Source organism: Rattus norvegicus, chromosome 2 (genome assembly GCF_036323735.1).
Source record: "Rattus norvegicus strain BN/NHsdMcwi chromosome 2, GRCr8, whole genome shotgun sequence".
Lineage (NCBI taxonomy): Eukaryota > Metazoa > Chordata > Mammalia > Rodentia > Muridae > Rattus > Rattus norvegicus.
Genome location: NC_086020.1, coordinates 221,735,152 through 221,756,727, shown reverse-complemented (window position 1 = coordinate 221,756,727; position 21,576 = coordinate 221,735,152). Strand labels below are relative to the sequence as shown.

General features: G+C 43.4%; 1 protein-coding gene across 1 annotated transcript in view; it reads right to left on the bottom strand.

Annotated features, from left to right (window-relative positions):
• The window catches only part of Col25a1 (collagen type XXV alpha 1 chain), a 399,159-nt gene that overhangs the window by 71,809 nt on the left and 305,774 nt on the right, over nucleotides 1-21,576 (bottom strand). The window contains exons 13-17 of the mRNA XM_063282749.1: nucleotides 17,602-17,655; nucleotides 15,539-15,565; nucleotides 12,847-12,891; nucleotides 5,321-5,353; nucleotides 4,881-4,916 (exon numbers count right to left, since the gene is read on the bottom strand). Coding sequence (XP_063138819.1) covers nucleotides 4,881-4,916; nucleotides 5,321-5,353; nucleotides 12,847-12,891; nucleotides 15,539-15,565; nucleotides 17,602-17,655 — 195 coding nt within the window. The remainder of the gene's footprint in view (nucleotides 1-4,880; nucleotides 4,917-5,320; nucleotides 5,354-12,846; nucleotides 12,892-15,538; nucleotides 15,566-17,601; nucleotides 17,656-21,576) is intronic.

Genomic DNA, 21,576 nt, shown 5'->3' with positions numbered 1-21,576 from the left:
CTGACAAGCTTCTGCAAAAGGAAATATATACAAGGGCTGTACTGGTGAACTGGAGTAATTACTCTGACAAGACTGCTCAGCTCAGTCAACTCTCCATTCCGGGCACTTGGCCGACTTCTCAGGCCCCTGCCTCTTCTTGTAGTTCCCTGTCCCGTGGCATCTCTATCAGACGGTATAGGAGGGGAGTGGAAGGAGGTAAGACCCATTTACTATTCCTTTGGCCAAGGATTTTTTGGAGCTGCTTGCTTCCATACTGCATGCTCTTCCAGGGCTCTCCCCACTTGGAGAACGGAGAGACCGTTGGATGAACAGATGGCCACAGGAAAACAGTATACATTAAACATACTGCTCACTTAAAAGCATGGTAAGACTTCCTTTTCATTCCTGAAGGATCGGAAGACAAATACATGGTTAAGAATATAGTTGGCTCCAGCCTAGATTCCTGACAATTGCTGGGCTACTGTGACCCTGCTTAGCAGGGTGGGGCTAATGGTACCACGCAGCTGTTCCCAAATACAGGTCAGAGATTAAGTGGTACGCCCTGGGTAGGCACACTGGAGACAGGCTAAACCTTCTCATTTTCACAGAATCCTCTATGTTATTTTAAGCACAAGAGGTTATAGTGCTTAAAAGTTCTCTTGAAGTGAACGATGGGAGGATAAAGGAATCAGGAAAAAAAATTACATTTGCTACGAAATGTTATCTACTATCTGTGGAAGTGCCGCTGAAGGGAACTAGACAGTTTTGTAATGGTCGGTCAGAGGGATGGCAGCCATTCCTGCTGAGGGAGAGGATCCAGGAGGGTGGATGGAGGAGGCATGTTTTGTAGCCCAAGTGCTTCCATAATCTCTAATTTTTAATTAATTATGTTTTTATCATTGTGCTTGGGTGCTTGCCTGCAGTAGTTCATGTGTGAGGGTCATAGGACACTTTTGAGGGTTTGTGTGTCCATGCCATGTTTGTGTGTCCACTTCTGGTAATAAGGCTTGGCTAGCCAAGTGCTTTCATTGCTGCGCCTTTTTGCTGGCCCTTGCACAATCCTTAACCCAGGAGAACCCACTAAGAACAATTGGCTCTTCCTCTACTGTCAGCCCTTCCAGATTACGAGGAACTAGAATTCGTGCTGGTATTATAATATTAAGCCTTTAGATATTTTCCGAAGCTAAGCGATGAGACAAAATGAGAGGGTGGTGGCTCTCTTGGCACTTCTTAATGGTATTTCAGGGATGTAAGAGAAAAAGCACTCCGCAGAAGTGTGTCTTGTAAATGAATGATTTCAATGAAATTAAGCTAGAGATGAAAGGAATACGAACTTCCTTATCATTCCATCCTAAGACCACGTGTCTAGGAATATTAAACTCCACAAAGACACAACCCAATGCACGGCTTTTCTCTTTTACCCTTTATCCAGTCACATTAACAGGATCTAACAGAAAGGGCTTGTGTGCATATTTTACTGCAAGTTATCTTTTGCTTTAAAAAAGCCTGAGGTTTTTGAAAATAGTAAACTGCAATGAAGACTTACAACCAATAACATTTGGGAGTTTTAAGTCTTCCCAAACCCTTATGACGACATCTCGTCTGAAGTATGTGTGGAGATAAATAGGTTACAATATTATTTTCTAAGAAGAATCTCTACCACCCCTTTCTCTACCAACTTAAAAGGACCACATAGCCACCTTAAATTATTTATATTCACACATATACATGCTTAACACACAAAATCTGTTCTAATGAGAAAAAATGTATACATTTTGAAGGCTAACAATAAGGTAATGAGATGTGCAATGATGGATATTTAGCCTTGGACTACATTACATGTGTGTGTATGCATGTGGTCATTCATAACTATGTTATTAAATACTTCAGATATTCATAAGTGTTGAATGTTGGAGACTTTTATCTTTCCATGCTTGTTTGTATTTAATTCCTGCTGTGGTAATTAAGTGTATGGTATCATTAATGTTGCCTTATGGAGCAGCTCACAATTTTAGTAAGACATTTCTTTCTAAAGAATTCTTCATCTTCACATCCTGGAAAGTTTAACCTACCAACTAAGAGAGAGGGTCTTAGTTAACTCTGCCTTCTATGCCTTTGCCATAGCTCAAATTTTGTTAGATGTGAGTCTTAATTAAGAGTCAGATTGTTGTTTTATTTATATTTCTGATTCTATTATTTTTTTCCTCTTTAACTCTCTGTTCTCCAGCCTGAGAGCTTCTTACATCTGGGACTCTGTCAGAGCTGTCCTGAGTACCTATGCAGCTCATTGGTACTGATGGAAAATCAATGCTTACTTTTAAGAAAGGCTAGGAAGAGCTGTGTGGTGAAGCACAATTCATTCCTTACAGATCTACAGAGACCTGAGAAGCCAACATGTAGCCCTACCTCACATGTCAACCACACAGGCTGCTGCTGAAGCTGCGAGGGAAAAAAACGGGAGGAAATGCATCTTCTGCAATGATAGTATTCAAGATGGACACCGGGCAGGATCTCAGTGGAAAGCTCATCCCTCAGCTTGGGCCGTGTTCTATTTTGCACTTTTTCTGGGAACACCCTGAAATGTGGGAACTAGTGTTCCCTTGAACACCACAGGCCAGCCCTGCAATGGTGTGAAAATGCCATGGGTAATGTCCAGGGCTGACAGTACACCTGGGTCCCTTTGCTGCTTTTGGCTCTAGGCAGCAAACATGGGAATCCTCTGTTTTCAATGTTCAGGGAATTATCACAAATCCAATACTAGACAGAGGCAGCCATACAATGGTGGGAAGGTGGAGTGTGTGAGGGAGAGCAGAATCTGAACTACACATTAATAAAAGTATAGTTTTCTTTCAGGTCACTATCAACCCAGATGAAAGCTCATTTAAATGTAATTTAAATCTATTTTTTTTGATAGCATGCAAAGAGAACCCAGCATTTCTACCTGCCAGCTGTAAATGTCCAGAAGAAATCTAAGTTATCTTTATAAATAATTATAATAATGCAATATTTTGCCAAGCAACTGACAGTCAGTCTGGTTCTCGTACTGTCTCCACAGTGGAGCTGACACGAGGGTAATGAGGCATGTGTTGGCCTGTGTTTTAGAGATCCTTTGTAGGTGCACTCTTCTCCTTTACTTATAAAAATATTGCCTATTTATTTGTGTGTGTGTGTGTGTGTGTGTGTGTGTGTGTGTGTGTGTGTGTGTGTAAGCCAGAGGACAACTCTTTCACAATTCATTTCTCTTCTTCCACCATGTGGATTCTGGGATCAAATTCAGGTCATCAGGGTTGGCAGCAAGCCCCTTTACCCACTGAGCCATCTCACCAACCCCTTCCTGCCTTGGACTAAGGCTGTTGTTAAGTAGGGTAGGTGGGTATTGAATGTCAGGTCTTCCTGCTGCAAGGGCTGGGTCAGAGGCATATCCCACCAAGCCTGGCTCCTGCTGATATATATATATTTTAAGCAAATCACACGTTTGAAGAACAATTTAGGTCAAATTGTTAATCTCTAAGGACTACGGGAGGAAGAGGAGGAGAAGGAGGGGGAGGGGGAGGGGGAGAGGTGGATGAGGAAGAGGAGGAGAAGGGAAAGAAAGTCACATGTACTGAAAAGTTTGAGCAGTTTCTCAAAGAGAAAAATCAGCCACGGAAAGAACACTGTGGCACCCAAGGCTCATCTCCAAAAGGTATCTGAAACATTTCACCAAAGCACATTGAAGAGGAGTCTGTGTGATTGGCTGTGTGGCTTGTACTAGCAAGGAGAGCTAGGTTATGTCGCTCTAGATTAGCCAGGAAGGAGATGGGTGTTATTACAGCTCACTCATTTAAACTATTTTCTGTGGATTCTTAAACATGGAAACTGGCGATCAAGACGCAGACCAGGATAGTAAGAGCTGCAGAGTTGTGCTAGGCGCTCGGTCGCACCTGGAGTTGAGCTGATGAATCAAAACTCCGAGACTCTCAGTTTTAAGAGAAAAAAAATTATTAAATGAGAGAAATGTTTAAGAAATACGAAAACCTTAAAAATTACTTCCATCCGTAGTGTTTAAATCAAAGCTCTCTCGATGGCTTCGAGAACATCAACTGATACGGCAGACTCTCGACAGGACTCGTTTGTTATCTCTCTGCTAACGAGGTGCACACTCTATGTCCTGATTCATAGTCTGTCTGTAACATCAGCTACCACTACACAGAGGAAGGGTCATGGTTTTAGGACACTAATCTCATGGGAGTCACATCTCCTTTTGCCTGTTATGTGAGGGTTTGGCCACACTGGGACTTGAGATGCAGATGCTCCACTGAGATGCTGCTAACATTTGTTTCCTGCCCCAGACTCAGATGGAAAAAACGAGTGTGTGAACATCTTCAGTGCAGAAGCACAAATGGCGACTTTACTGTATCCGCAGCTCCGTTAGTGAAACTGATGTGGCTAGGGTCATTAGTTCCTTAGGTGAGTTTAGTTTCCATAAGGCAACATTCATGGCACAGGTTAGAGTCATACACGAGTCAGCAGGAAAAGCATCAGCAATGAAAGGAGGAGGAGGAACATTCAGAAAGAACTGTCCATCATTCTCCACTGAGACGGTTTGGTGCACACTCACCATCTCTTCTTGTGAAGAGGTAGGGACGTGCAGATGACGTTTAAGCATGCAAGGCCACTCCTGGCTTCCTAACTCAGTTGAGATTTGTGAGTTCCGGACAGCTGAGCACTTACAGAGTTGGTTTTCAGACCTTGCTATGCTTGGCATCGAGACCGTTTGAAATGGAGAGAAACCAGTGACAGGGTGCAAAGCATGAAAACTGTACCATTGTGCATTAAACACTTCATTATCAGATGGCAACAACGTGAAACACTGGTCACAGACAGATGCAAAGCACATGCCAAAGATAGGGAGACATTACCTTCTGCCCCGGACGACCAGATTCTCCAGGTTCTCCCTGGCCAAAGAAAACCAAATATGAAACATGCACTCTTAGAAGAGAAGTCGAAAACCACTAGGCCTTTGGGTAGTTCTGCAGTAATGATCCGACCTCCTACTCGATTATGTGTATTTTGTGAACATCGTTTTCCTACTCTCCACTGCACTACATATATGGAAATTGCTGTGGGCTTGTCTTGCACTCACACATAAATCTATATCTCTTGGAAACCAAGGAAACATAGCAGAGACGGTAAGCCCTTCTAGGAAGGCTGCCTGGGATTTCCCTGTTGTGTCTGGAAGCTGTTGTCAGAGAATTGGACCAGAACCATTACCACTAATGGCGGTAAAGTGACGAGAAAAGAGACTCATTAAGTCAAAACCATGATTGCCATGGTACGAATGTATGCAGGCTATAGTTACCTTAATTCCTGCAGCGGACGATCCAGGGTCACCCTAAAATGAAACCCATGAGAGATTAAGCCGTGAGTACTGAGAAACAACACAAATGCATAGGCAGCAGTTACCCACTTGGATGCTCAGAGAAACTCTAGGACTAATGGGCCCAGCCATCATATGGTCTTGGCATGTAAGAGAAGCCATGACCTGCTTAAAATCATGGGTTTGCTTTGAATGCAAACCACGAAAAGACTACATTCCTTGAGATCAATTAAACTATACAAACAGTGAGCTATCCCCTTAATAGGATGCTAAAAAGTATATTCTGAGGCAATGAATTTAGGGACTTGAAACTTTGTTTTCTCAGCTTCTGGGATTTATTAATGTCACTGGCTATCATTTATAGGGAGCTGCTGCCCTTCTTGGTCTTTGGAAGGTCAAGGTTCAACAGATGAAGTCGAAGGGTTAATGGGGTTGAGTTGCAAAAGCCATGCTGCAGATGAGTTTATTTCCACCGTGAAGCATCAACATGCCTTTTCCTGATTTCCGGTCCTGGCACTGTAGCTCGGTCACTGGGAAGACGCAGGGTGATGGATGGTTTGTGTGGAGGGGCTAAGAGAGTCTTGAGGGGGAATCTGACTTTTAATTTTGAAAAGGTTAAGAGATAGTCTATTCTGGGGCCATTCTGAGTGACTGTGCCCAGGAATACAGATTTAGGGCACCCCAAACTTCATGATCCAATATGGAAGCAGTTTCATGAAGCTTTATGTCTTTTTCAGAACAAAGAAAGTCATAAATCAAGGCAAGTTTAAAATACATTGATGGGTACATCAGAGAGGTGGTTACAACCAGGTGGGGGAAGCTTTTCTAAAGGCCTCAGATGCTGTCTGATGCCATTCTAAGCTTCTGGGTTGGTGGAAGGCAGTGGTTTGCTAAGGTAATAGGTTCCAAAAGGTTTTTAACTTAAAAAAAAAAACCTTTAAGGTTTTTAGTTAGTTGTTAGTTCTGACACAGAGGTGGATAAAGGAATGGCTAATAGAGAGGAGTCTGGTTTTAAAAATGAGACCGAGTTTGTCCAGATTCCATGCAGGATGGCTCCACTCTGGGAAGCACACTATCGTAAGGATAGCACCAATGCAGACGGGAAAGAGGTGAGACTGCTACTTGTTTGTGAGTGAGGCAGCAACGGGTCTCGATTCTCAACCTCCTTCTAGTCCTCTCCATCCTATGAATATGCAAGAAGGAAAAGAAAAGGAGGGGACTTGGCCATTCGTGACTCATGACTATCAAGAAAATGAAAAGAAGAGGAGATCTGAGGGAAAACTGAGTGTCCCTCGGTTTTCTCTTCTGCACAGATACTCAAGCAGCCCCGAGGGTCTATTCGCTTATTCTAGAGTCCAGAAGCTGCTCACCGATTTCTTTGTCTGTCAGTCAGTCAGACAGACAGACAGACAGACAGACAGACAGACAGACAGATGGACGGACAGATGGACGGACATCTCAGGCCCCTGTGTGCTGACTGGCACATGGCCCCTTTCCTCATTTCTGCTCACATTTTCCCACAATGGCACTACTCCTGCTTTAGGTCTTGGCTTGCGTGGCTTTCCCTCAAGGAACCCTTCGCGGATTCACCCCACATGTGACCCGCTGTGAGCACACCCCGGTGTGTGGCTTCATGCTTAGTTTGGGTCTGTCACAGCTCGTGCTGTGATTATCTGTTGACGTTGCCTGCTCATCCATCGTCCTGGCTGTCAGCAGACAGCCTCTGCTTGCATCCTGTGTCTGACTATGGTATATGCTCAACGCACAGATGGGGAATGAGTGAACGACTGTCTAAAAACCGGTTTTTTAAAAATCGGGTCAGCAGTCAAGGATGGAAATGAAAAAGGGTCTTTAGGAAAGAAAAAAAGGGGGGGGGACTTAGGAAGGAGAAGGAAACAATAAATTTAGTTTGTTGAGAAGAAAGTACACATGTGAATTTCTTTGACATCTGTAATTGCCATTACCCAAGGAAAAAAATTAAAATGTGGCTAAACAAAGACTCGGACTCTAAATATTGAATGAACGAGTCTCCTCTTCCCAGCCATTAACATTCAAATGAGTTCCAAATGGGGGGTGTAATAAATGTGGCGAAGAAAGTAATACTCGCTTCTATTTCTACTGCACTAAGTCTGGGACCTATCAACATTAACGAACCGGTTTGCAATATTTTGCACAATATGACCTTTGTACTAATAAAAACAATTTGGCCTTTGCAAAGCTCCTTCTGTCTTATTTTTACATTAAGCTCTCATGCAGTTGGGCAGGCGAGGTCACTTCCACTCTGTGGATGAGGAAATTATAGCAGCTACTAGTGGCGTGCATTTCTGAGCTCCCTCTGCTGTCCTTCCATATTTGTCCCTTTTACTAGAAGAAGAAAAGGACTATTGGTTTCTATCATTTTGACAATGGACCATCCAGGTTAGAGAAAATGTATAAATGAAAGAAAGGTAGCCGCTTGTATTAACTTTGGTCTTGGGCCCCTCAGCATTTTAATGCAAAGTGTTTGGCTAACCCACTCTATGAGGATAAAGTCTAGATTTCGTTCTCACAGCAATCCGATGGGAAGGAGAGGTCCAGCCTGTGAAAGGCTGGTTTACCTGTGGAAATCTGAGCGGCTTCATTTGATAGACAAGTCATAGTCTGAGTTCACTCCTCTTTTAAAGTTTCAGAACAGCAACATCTCCAGGAATTTCTGTAACTTTTAAGAGTCAGGCAACTGCTGGACGGGATAATGTTTTTAATTAGCTGAAGTAAAGCTGGGAACGGTTACAATCCCATCCCCAAGTGAAAGAAGGAACCGGTCCTCCATTTTCTGGTTTATAGAAATGTCACTAGTCCATGGGGTAAGCAACAGACGGAAGGGTTTGATGAGATAAGTGAACTTGACTTTACTGATGTTTTTGGTTTATTTTGCTACCCCCACCATGGAGGCAGGGTCTCACTATGTAGACCAGGCTGGTCTTGAACTCACAGAGATCCACCTGCCTCTGTCTTCCAAGCGATGGGATTAAAGGCAAATGCTGCTACACCCAGCGATTTTACTGTATTTCACTTTCAGCAAAGAACAGGTTTTGTACGTGATTACTTTCAAACATAGTAAGTGCTAGGCAAGTAATTAAATCTGTCTATGTAATGTATATGTAATTAAACATATCTATGTAATGTATATGTAATTAAATATGTCTATGTTAATAAAGACTGAATAAACAAATGTAGGCTACAGAACCTTTCTGCCATTCAATGAAAATATGAACTCATTCAAGGTAAAAGAAAAAATAGTTTTCACGCAGCATTTATTATCTTATAACAATGTTCCAGGAATCTTGACTAGCCCTGGGACTAGAACAGGCTGACATCTTAAGGTTTTTGGGTTGACTTTGGGGACAAAGGTTGGAAGACTATGGTTTAAAAAACGACGCACTTGGGTGTCAAGTTGTGATGGTTAGTTTTCTCAGTTTGACAAGACAAAAGCACTTGGGAAAGGAGTTTCAAATAAGAATTGTTTAGATTAGGTAAGATTGCCCTAAATGGGTTAATTTAGGGACAGTGGCCCATCTGAATGTGGGTAGTGCCATTTCACGGGCTAGCCTTGGAAGGAATGGGAAGGGAAGACAAGAGTAAGTGTGGGCATACACACGCTCATCCACTGCTCTCTGCTCCTGACTGCACATGGATGTGGCCTGCTGCCTCAAGGCTTGACCTCCCCACAATGATGAACTATAATTTCAAATTTGGAGCCAAACAGACCCTTTCCCCTTAATTTTTGTGTCAGGGGATTCTATCAGACTAACAAAACAATTAAACTAGACAGTATGTAGTGGGAGGGGCTGACAACTAAAATCTGGTTCTCTATTTCTTTCTTGATTATGTCTATAAAGATGGCAGAATTCAATCGCTGGGTGAAGATGTAGAGGTGGGATTTCCAGGTCCCAGGAGGAAGAGGAAGGAAAGATACAGAGAAGCGGCTTTTCGGCCAGGCTTTGGAGAGAGGAGCATGAGACCTTTTGGTCTCCAGGCACTGATAGTTTGCAGGCAGCAGAGGCTAAGGAGGATGCGGGAGGCTATTCTTCGCCCAGCCATTGAGTTATCTGGTTAGCTTTAAAATAGGAAGGCTGTCTGGTGTTTTCCGTCCTCGGTGACTCAGGTGGGCGGTGATTAGAGGTCTGGTGGCGCTAACTGTGAGGGGTTGGAGGAATGATCGCAGCTCCCAGGAGTCAGAGACCCAGTTGGCGATTGGTGGAGCCCCCCCCCCCCCCCCGAGTGTGGCCTGCCCGGAGAAGGCGATAGCGTGGCTTTTAAAAACTATGTGCTACCACAGCATCCTGTGGGTTTGGGTTTGTCTGTTCCTTTTCTAGTGAGCTCAGCGTCCAGGTAATAAGGAAACTACTCTGAAGTACAGTCCTTGTCTTGTCATGAGTAGAATTACAGAGCACCATTCAAGTATACAGGGGATGACCTAAGCAGTTTGGGAGAGTAAAGCGCTTTCGCAGGAAACGACTTGTAAATCCAAGCTTCAGAGGATTGAAGACTGAACAAAGCTAGAAGATGGAGTTGTGGCGATGAGGCCTGGGAAGAGGAAGGCAGAAAGCAAGCATCTAAACGGAGAGCGGCCTGAGCCGGTTAGAGAGGACCAGGGACTGACGGCCTGGGAGGTTCCCCTGAAACAGGCCTCCAGCGGAGGGTAAGTGCAAATCAGATATGCCTCCTGAAAAGGCAGAAGCTTGAATTCAAGATGCTAAAGAAGGAGGTAGTGCATGCGCTGGACTGGATGCCACGGGAGCAGAGCAAAGGAAAGGGCGTAGCAGGCCCTTTCTGCTTATAGGCCAATAGAGAGTAGATGGAACTAACGCGTCACAGGCTCCGGCAGTGTGGTCCTTCCCCGCAGTGCGCGGTATGGCACCTGCTTGCAGTGGATAAGAAGTCCATTTCAACACTTGTGGGCAGAATCAACCCTCCAAAAGAGTAGAGTAGGAAGCTTCCAGAGTAACTTTACATGTGATCGAAATCAGTCTTTTGTGAACTATTCTTAAGCTGTGTACTGGGTTGCTGGCCACATAGAAGCCCGGGCCCAGCCAGTGGTTTTATAGTCCCCAGCATTTCCAGATGACCAGTCTGGAAAAGCTCAGATCGCTTTACCATCCGAATGCACTGAGTTGGATCAAAAGGGGGGAAAAAAATCCATTAAAGCGAATCAGTCAATGACGTAATTTACTACATCAATAGCCTAAAAAGGAGCTTGTTTTTTAACCCCTGCGAGTTGGAAAGCGATGAATGAATTTCACATACTGAAGACAAAGGCCACGAGAAGCGTGTTTCCAACATGCTGGAAACAAATTATATGACAGGAGCAGGAAATGTTTAAAAAACACATCAAAAATTATATTCCAATCACTACATTCTTGGGACGAACGCTGCAGGTCAGATTACATATTATACACGTTACGGGTTGCTATTTACAGCCCCCTGCTTAGAGCCATTGAAAGTTTATAGAAACGATTTCCGCTTTAACCGAGGCATTTCTTGTGCTTAATTTCAGTAGAGCAGTAAAATTTTTGGAAAAAAAAAAAGGAAGAAAAAAAGAAAAGAGAAGAAAAAGAAAACCAACCATGTCGTTGATTTTAATTTCCACATGGTAGGGGAAAGTCAGTATTTATTGAGAGTTTATGATGTGTGTGTCAGTGTGGCCACTGATCTGCATTAATGTATAAAGTCGGAACAACATTCCTTTGAGACCACTTGGGCCCTTTCAAGAAAAAACATTGTTTTACTGTTGCAAAATTAAATTTCAAAACCTATGTGAGTAAAGAAGCAATTACTGGCCTGTGTTCCAAAAATGAAGTTTTCAAAACACTTCTTCTAAAGCATAAAACACTCTATTGAAATTCACATAGGTACAGTTCAAATTTTTATATGTTATTTTGTTGTTTGAAGAAGCTGCCTTCTGTGTACAGTATTTCCTTGGCCTTAAGCAGAGGCTTCCTACTGTAGCCAAATCCTGATGAATACTTACAAGATTGGGCTAGACATGACTTTTCCATTTTAAAATGATTAAACAAAAAACAAAATAACAACAATATTACAAAATACATGCAAATTATGTAATATCAAAATCACCGAGCCCAGAAATAGAATTTACTTTGTCTGTGGCTACACTCGCTTGTTTTGCACGTTTTCCGTGGCTGAATTTTGCTACAACAGTAGAACCAGGGAGTTGCATCGGGGACCATGTGGCCCACGGAGCCTAAAATATTAATTTATAGAGCAAGCTGGTGATCTCTGCTTTCAGACAACAAGATGAAAGCTAAATAAACCATCGTCCGAGTTTACACATCCAGGGTTTCAAACCCTGCTCCAAGAGTAGCCAGGAGCATCCACAGGTCTTATTTGCACTAAACATTTCCACGTTCTGTTGACTGAAGCTCGAGATTCACATTTGGCAGCAGAAAGATGCGGCTCTAACACGGGATTCTGAGGGTAGTTCATAGAGCATGGAGGCCAAGATTCGGCTGCCAGCTCCACAGCGAAGAATTATCCAGTCAGTACTGACAACAGTGCGGAGGCCAAGGCACCCCGGTATCCAAGAAACTGGAAATCGACCCTAAACTCAAACAGTTTCTTGAACACAAACAGTTGCTACTCAGTGACATTAATTTGTTTCCGCCCCGATGCCATATTTGTATTAATATTTATGAGATGGAGAGAGATAACTTTCTATGTATTTTACGAGCTTGCTTTTATGACTAACCATTATCCATCTGTACAGTCATAATTTTCAAAATGGAGCAGCCTCACTCTCCACTGTAACCCTGAATGACTAATCCCATCTTGTCTTTTGTCAGTTACCTCACTTGTTTCCCACTAAAGTCCATCTGCTTTCGTTCTATACTCGGCCTCCTAAAGGGTTGTCTTCCTGGACCTGAACGCACTATACGGAACCAAAAGGAAAATATCCTTTTGATGTCACAGCGTCATGATGTCATGGATGTCCAAACACAAACTTGAGCAAACACTGCAATGACAGACTGGTGGGCAAGAGGAGCGGAAACAGAGACGGCCTGGGAGAGCATGCACTGTAAAGGCTAACCAGTGTTTCAAAGACCAAGGAGGGGGAAGACTGCAGAGCATGAATGGTATCCAGACTTCCTGACATAAACACTGCAGTCAAGTGCTATTAACTTAAAGCTAAACTTCTCAAACTAGAATGAACCGAATCACTTCAGGGACGCTCGTTCCTGGTCTCTGGGAAGACACACGGGCGCACGGGTGTGTTTGCGGCTTGAAAGACTTACTGTTGGAAATTTACTTATTTTCTAGAAATTTCGGCAAACCATTTTGCTTCGGGGATATTTAAATCTGTGGACAGGCTATGGGACAATCACTTTATATATTGAACTGTTTTCTGATGGGGAGGCCTCTCTCGGACCCTGTCCTTCACACCTCCCCACTCCACACACACTCAATAATATTCTGGCTCCTGCACACACCCTTCTGTATTCACAAGACTGTACCTTTTCTCCTGTGTCACCTTTGGGACCATTTTCTCCAGCATCTCCCTGAGAAGAGGACAAAGTGACACACTTAAGTATATTGGAGACTTGAAGGATAGAGCATTCTCCATTGTATGCTCCTTCAGACACCCTGTTACAGTCTACTGTGATTGTTCACAGAGCCCATGGACTTCGACTTGACCGGATCATTGATGCCAATACAATTAATTTTATTATAGTGAGCATGGCTGAGTCCTTTGAGTCATCACAGTATAAACACAAAGCAGTAACTTACCTGTCAGCTTTCTCATAGTTGACTTGGACATCAAGTTCCCCCTCCCTCAGTCTCACTATTTCCTCTGTCCAAAGCTCCCCATGGCAATGTTCTCCTGATTCTTCCCACACTGTGCCATGGCCCTTCTGTTTGCTACTTCTGTGCCCTCCTTCAGGCCATGCCAACTCTTTCCCCTACTAGTCATATAAATTCTATTTGTTGTCAAACCCATGAAGGCTCCAGAGTGAAGTGAATGCTGTGGCCTCCAAACCCCTAAAGACTGAGGATTTACTTGGGGCTCCATAGATGGCATTCATAAAAGGGAATTTTTATATTTTTGTTAGATAACTTTTCTCCAACATCATAGTAAACTAAGTTAGGAAGATGTGTTAGTTTGGGTTTTCCTGCTGTGAAGAGACACCATGACCAAGGCCAACATTTAATTGGGGCTGGCTTACAGTCAGACATTCAGTCCATTATCATCATGGTGGGAAGCACAGTATCAGGCAGACTGACTTGATGCTGGAGGAGACAAGGGTTCTATACCGTGATCCGTAAGCAGCCACGAGGGAGGTCTCATTCCACATTGGGCAAAGTGTGAGCATAGGATCCTCAAAGCCCTCTCCCCCAGTGACGCACTTCCTCCAAAAAGGCCTCCAATTAGTGCCATTCCCTGGGTCAAGCATTTTCAAGCCCCCACAGGGGGTATGTGCTTCTTTGATTAATTCCCCATTCTTTCAGTGGCATCTTCTTCCCTCCCACAGGCAGGGAAGTGGGAGAAGTTTTCATTTGATCTCTGGGCTTTGCCCTGCTGAACTGTGAATGCTGTAATTTAAGGCTTATAGCTCACTAGAGAAGAAATGTCATGGACTTTAGATTCAGTCAGAGTCCGGCGCTGACCTCAGTAGGCAAATGCATTGCTCTTTGTGCCGAGCTTCTCCTGGGTAATGTAAGGCTAAGAGATACCATGCAACTGCAGAACCAAGTCCTGGGCTGTGTTGAGCATCTCAGAGTTTGCTGGCACCCCCGAAACAACAGTCCCTGCTGTTGGAGTCATCGGTCCCTGGGTGTTTGTGGTGTTTCTATGCTGGGCTGCTCTTTTCTCTAGCTTCTGGGGAGGTCATTTTTCTACCATTTAAATATGTCGATGAAATAAGAGGGAAACCAGCAGTTGTAGTTTTTCAAGAATGAGAAAATAGTAGAAGAGAGAGATACTCACTTCTTCCCTCCAAAGTTCCTCTTTCCATTTCAAATAAAGAAGAACTCAACCTGCTCAGGCACCTGCAGGGACAGCTACTCTACGGGAGGGGAGGTCCCTATCTGTGAACCCAAGTGGGTGCTGGCATGGCTCTCTCACCAGTTTCCACAAGAAAGAGTTATTTGATGACTAATTGATTTTAATTTGACATCACTTGATGTCAAAAAGCATACTGGACATGGACTTCAGGCAGTGTTAGTGGGTGGCTTACACACAAGCATTTTAGAAATTGTCTTGAAACCCTTTTAAAACACCAATCTCCTTATCGGGGAACCTGGTGGAAAGGGTTCAGAGCAGTTGTGAAATAAAGAGCTTGACTACCCCTTCCTGTGCGGACTTGTACACCCCTATTCCGCTGTTCTTCCAATTTAATATTGCCTTCCCTCTGCTCTACAAGGCTGAGAAACACAGTTCAATCGAGGGCCCTTTTCTTGATCTTTTGATGAACTCCTTTTGCAGCCAGGGCTCTGGGATTTGACAGAAAGACTGTCACTTAAGAAGAGCACAGTGTGTCGTGGTATCCAGGTTTCTGTCCACTCAGACACACCCGAACACTGCTGGCAGCTGGCAGCGGGGAGGAGCCTGTGCTGTGAACAGCACCACATACAGTAGGAGTCTGAAAACTCAAGACAGGCCTGCAAGGAGCACGGAAGGCAGCTAATGGGGCTAAACCCACAGCATCTCCGTCTCCATTTGTCCGCTTTCCTGGTCTGGGTGGGGATTTTTGGGGGTCACGTTTAGATAAACATTTGCAGGGAAACATCTGCATCCTGCTGACCTTTACCTCGAGTCTTCAGAAGCAGCAGAGAGAGCCGCAGATGTTTAGGGAGGTAACAGAATGGCATTAGCGAGTATGCAGAATGGGTTTTTACAGGGATAGGGGCTTCTGAAAGGTGCTGGAAAGCCTAGTATGCAGCGTTTGTCCCTTCTACCCTTCCTTTCAACTCCAAACTCAAACGTTGTAAGAAAGAGAAAAACATGTTTCCCCACATACACACACTATTTTGCAGTCTGAAAGACAAGCCAATGAACCCTTATTACCTCCTCCCACATCTTCACTTGTAACTATCTGTCCATCTATCTGTCTGTCTCTCCACCCATCCATCCTCTCACCCACCTAGTTCAGTTTGGATGTAGCTTTGGAGAAGTGGGGTGATGAACAAAAGCAGAAGCATTTTTACCTTTTCTCCTTCGTTTCCAGGTTCCCCCTGAGCACAAAAACAGAGATTGTGAGGTTTTAGTGAAGAGTTAGATAGTAAAAGCAATACCAGACAAGGCAGATACAGAACTGACGCTGAGTGTACTAGATGGATTACACAGGGCATTGTCTATTGGGGCTTTAATTTCTATATAAAAACACATCACAGAAGTACCCAGAAGAACTAGGTCCAGAAACCAGCACCACCTTAAATCTTGAGTCCTTAGTTAACCAGGAGTGGGCTAGGACACTAAGGGGGAGCAACAGTGTGGCAACTTGCTGTCTCTCCAAACTCTAAATGAATAAGAGGGCTTAGCATGTCCTTCCGTAAAGCTGTCTATTGAAGAACGTCTTGCTGCATGGACTACTTCAGGGCTGACCTCTGGTACAGTTCTGCCATCTATATTCTTGGACATGATCCTAAACCCTCCATGTAACACTTGCTTCCCTTGACAACATCATTAATTTCATAAGTGGTAGCAAGCAACACATTGCAGCTCAAGATAGCAGAATGGGACACAGCTTTAGTCTCCGCAGTTCCTACTAGAAATGGAGACCGGGAATACACACGAGGCCTAAAATACGAAACTGTTCTCTGAAGAGAACTACATTTTCCCCTTTCTCTAGGAAAGGGCAGGGGACAGATGGGAAACGTCCTAAGGTACCTGCACATTGTGATGATATTTCCTGATGGGAAGCCTGAATAAGTGTCGTCATGAGATCAGACCACTTTAAAAAACGGTATAACGAGATGATTGTGGGAAAAAAGAAAACCAAATTGAAAGAAAACCCCTCTAGAGGTACACTTGGAGACGAAACTCTTTTCATTCCCTGGAACTCATCCTGGCCCCCTGGCTTTCTGCATTTCTGGTGACCTACACCAATGAACATCAATTCCGAGAGCTACATTGCCAGGCAACACAGGAACCGCACCGGGAATATGCCTCACACATTAACTCCCACCCTCGGGCTGTTTAGTAAAGTACGGGAGAGTGAAGAAGACAGAAGGGCGCTGGGGTCCAGAAGGAATATATTCTTTCTTCCCCTCCAGGACAAAAGAAAGGGCGAGTTTATGAGTCTTAAGTCTGCCCACAGCACCTAAATAGCAGCGGGCTGTGTAAGATCAGCTGACAGGCATCTGTGGGTACAGACCCACACCAGCACAGCTGATGGGATTAGACCTCAGTTTTGTACTTCAAGGGGTGTTCCCTCATCAAAGGATTTGGGATTTGTCTGTCTGCGTGGCTTAAACTAAACTGTCACCAATCTCTTTTGATTTAACGGATTCATTTGTTCTTCAAGAAACCAAGCAAACAGGCAATCCAAAAAAATATCCTCATTACATTTTTTCCCTACTTAGTAATTCGAACTATATCCATTTTTAAATTCTAAACACACCACATCTTTACTCTGTTCTTTGTCTGATTAACTGGCCATGTTGTGTAAAAGCGGAAGGTGGCCAAATCTTGAGCAAAGGCCATTGGGGCTCTGTGAACATCATCTGCGGTGGGGTTATGCTAATATGTACATTTTAGGCAGCGTGAACATGACCTATATTTTCTCATCTAATTAAGGGGTAAAATGACAGTAGTCATTTTGAGGGCTTTACTAGTTAATTATGGCACAAGAAGCATTTCTTTAGAGCTGTTTTATGGGTGTTTCACTTGCATATATGTCTGTGCAGTTACTTATGGACGGTTGTGAGATGTTACGTGGGTACGGAGTATTGAACTCAGGTCCTCTGCAAAAGCACCAAATGCTCCTAACTGCTGAGCCATCCCCTGTCCCCCCGCCCTCACCCCCAGCCCCAGAGGGAAGGCTTTAGACAGATGTGTATCCTATTTCTTTTCTCTGCATGTCTAATGCTAATGACAGTCGTAAACATAATTTGGTCATTAGTGACAAAAGTTCTATGACAGCATAATGTATGACCACTGACAGAACATTCTTTCTAACCTTAACCAGAAGAACAGTTTACAAACTGTGACAGTGTACTGTGTAGGCGACCTGCAGAGGATGACCCTGTTTGACTGTATCTCTACCCACCTTGGGTCCTGGTAGTCCACTCTGACCGGCCGCTCCAGGTAATCCAGGCTCACCCTCCAAACAGAAAGTAAACATCACTAAGCAAAATAAGCCAACCTAGCATGTAATAGACATGATGAGAGGAGTTGGCCCTCTTAGAATGAGCTAGAAAGACAGAATAAGTAATTATGAGAATAATTAGTCCCGGTGTGGCCCAAGTACTTACATGCTTGAGAGCGAAGTATTTACCTGGGTCAGTTCCCTTTGTGTAGTCTTTCCATCAGTAAGAAGGCTGTGTGAGGAGCTTATTCAGTGATGCTAGTAGTTAGCATGGCTCTGGGTACCAGCCAATTAGTATTTGTTGGACAAATAAAGCTCATTTGGCAATGATAAACTCTCTTGGGGGAGAACTCGTGAATGATCTATCAGCTTAGTTAAGATTTTTTCTTATTAAACTTAGGTAAGACAGATGTATATTTTGAAAATGCATTATCTTTATACAGGTACCTGATTGGCTAAAGACACATTTGGTGGCAAAGCAAAATATGAAAAAGGCTTTGTAAAAATGGTTTTACAACAGTGTTGTGAAAATAAGTAAAATAACTATGATAACTAGACTTACTCCTCGTGGTTGAACTGAATGATCAGCTATAAAGAGAAAGGTCATGGCTGTTCAGCTAGAAAACTCGCTGTATGCAGAGGATGGTGGTCTGTACCATGCGTTCTGAACCAGTGATTGTTTTCCAAAGGTGTGTGTGTGGGGGAACAAAGCAGCAACAACAAAAAAGTCTAAGTCCCTTGAAATGTCCAAGAAAAAAAAAAAAGACACCATGCCCCTTACGTTCCTATGTGTCTCATATCCGTCCGTTTAATTTAATTCCCGGGTCCTTACTATGTGACTGACTTCTAGACAGCTTTCCTCTTGCCGTAGACAAAAGTAAAGTTGCTTCTTAAGACAGTGCCTATTTTAACTTTAAGAGCAGTTTTAGGTTCACCACGAACTTAATTCATTTTGAAGACTATTCCCCACAAATAACCTGGTGTCATTTTTTGTGTTTTTTCATATTAAAAACATGTAGATTAATAACAAATATTTTTCACATTTTATCTATTTATCTCTTGTGTGTGTGCAAATGCATACACACACAAGCCACAGCATGTGTATGGAAGTCAGAGAACAACTTGAGGGAATTGGATCTCTCCTTCTATCCCGTGAGTTCCAGGTGTCAGACTCAGGTCATCAGGTTTGGTGGCAATCATCCTTACCTGTTGAACCTCTGCCTGGCCGTCAAGTATTATTTCTTACTTGCCACAATCTTTACATTCATCAAGTCAGTTATTACAACTTGCAGGAGGCAGTTTTATTTATATCTATTTTCTAGGGATTGAAATTAGGGCACAGGGAAATTCGCACCCTGTAGATTCATGGAAAATATTCAAGATTTGTACTAGCCTGGCCGTGTGGAGACAGACAGAAAGACATGTGTCATGTGTGAGTACACACACACACACACACACACACACACACACACACACAATTCGAGTGATATCTTCTTTATCATTGGAGTCACACGTCCCATCTACAAGTGACTTTCCAAAAGGTACAGAACCTGAGGTAAATGCAACCTACACAGAGATATGTGTGTACCAGACAGCCTAGGCCTGTGAAGTATTTCACTCTTGTTCTGGAGTTTAAGTGGGAAAGTCTTGACCTACTGGAAGAAACTCTGCATCCTACATAAAGTCACATTAGAACTGTGAGTCTTGTGCTTTCTTTGTTAAGGTGACAACATTGTTGACTTACAATAACAAAGGTCATTCTGGGAAAGTTCTGATATGTTACCTGGACCTTACAAAGGGCAAGAGCTTGGAAACAGAATCCAGCCTGAAGGACGACCATCATTTACCGTGCAAACAGAAAAGAGCTACCAAGTCTGCCTTTAAAGATCCGGCCACAGGATGCTCCAATGTCATAACTCACGGTGTGATGTGCAGAGAGGTGAGGGCCAGGGAACACTGCAAACTCTATTCAGACCTTCAAATAACCATGGTAGCCAGAGTCTAACAAAACATGCTTAAAGCCCTGGATCCGGGAAAAGCTCACGCTGAGATATGAAGTGGAGAGGAAAAATACTGCTTAGGTAACTGCATATTGTTCCCCTCAATATATGAACCCCAAGGGACTAAAGGCTGGGCTTGGTCTTTCTCATGGTTCATGTTGCTAAAGGAACATCCAACATAAAAGGAAACTAAGAAACGGGACTCATAAGCTCTCTCCGTGGGAGTGACTTTCTTTCTGTCCTGTTCTCATGGTCTTTGTCACTCACAGTGACATATTTCTAAGTAACAATCAGCATGTTCCATAGCCTAGGGTATCGAGTTTTTATTACCATGCCCCAGACTTGTTTCTACAGGATACTCCTGATTGTCTTATGGGTGGTTTGATTAGTCTCTATCAGAGTCAGATGTGGCCAATCCTTTAATTAATTCTGCATTGCTGAATACTAGGGTTGTTTAAAATAACTACCTCTGGAAATATGATCATGTTTTCCTAGCAAGTTCTCTACTTCTGAAAAAAAAAACCCCAGTATTTATTTGAAGCCACTGGGAACATTTTAAGGCACCAACTGTGTGCTTCTAAATTGCTTTCAAAGCGGGGTTCTAAATTTCCTTTGATTTTAAAATTTTTACTCTGTGTGTATGATTGTTTGTGAGCATGTTTACCATGTGAGTACCTGTGCCCACAGAGGTTAGAAGAGGGTACTCCATGCCCTGGATTGGAGTTGCACGTGGGTGGGTAACACTACCTCCCCAGAAACCACGTAGGTGTTGGGAAGCAAACTTCAAGAGCATCAAATGTTCTTAGCTGCTGAGCCTGATTTTTTTTTTAAATAGGCATCCATTTTTAATTCTTCACAGCTTTATCAGTATTAAGCATTAAACTTTAATATTTTTGTGGCTATTTCTTCTATTTATTTATTAATTTGTGTGTGTGTGTGTGTGTGTGTGTGTGTGTGTGTACACTATTCTCAATGTTGTTGGTTGCCCATCTATTTTATATTTCTAAACATCATGAACATTCTATAGATGGTTGTAAAGTCAAACAGCAGAGGAAATCTTAACTGGAAAGGCTTTCTCTACTACAGTGGAAATTTTAGGGTGGTCCCTGGACCTGGAATATCATTCACCCCCCATAATTAAAGTGCAACTAAGTTGGACTGCAATTTTGGAATGGCTGGCTCCTTTCACTTTGGTTTAAAGCAAATTCTCTTTAGAATTCCAACGTAACAGACTACTCAAGGCTCTTACAAACCGTGTCAGGTACTCCTTACTCAACAGTACCACGGATGAATCCTGAAGGATAGAAAGGGACACAGTTTCTCCTACAGATGAGTGCTGAGGGCGAGCTGGCCATTTAGCCAGAACAGCGCTCCTTACTGCTCCAGTCACAGCCAGTCACAATGGTTCTCCATCCTGTCAGTGAGAACTGAATGTGAGTCTTAGCTTTACATTTTCAGCATGACATAACTTCGCTTTCATCGTGTTATAACGGAGTTGTTCCTTGTCAGGACTGTGTTGTCTTCACCCAAAAGGAGAGGAAGGTAAGTTCAAGGAACAAGGATCAGGTATTGGTTGCAAAGGACGGTGGGTCCAATGTGGCCTTGGCCTCTGACTGCACATGGTAGCTGGGGAGTGTAAGGCTAAAACCAGACATGCTCAGAGCGGCCAAGTTAAGAGTCTGAGAGACAAAGAAGAGCGGAGCGGCAGCTGTGAGGTCAGACTCCAAGTCATCACATTCCCGGTCTTGCTTTCTTGTACCTGAGCAACTTGTATCTAAAACCTCACTCAATTTACCATGGTTCTTTCCAGCATCAAACACTGGAATGGATTAGAGAAGTATCCTGTTGGCTCCCAATATTTCTACTCTAGGTCTAAGACAGGGCAGATCTCTTGTACTTCCACAGGGTTCAACATATCTGCTATGAAGTGTGGGGC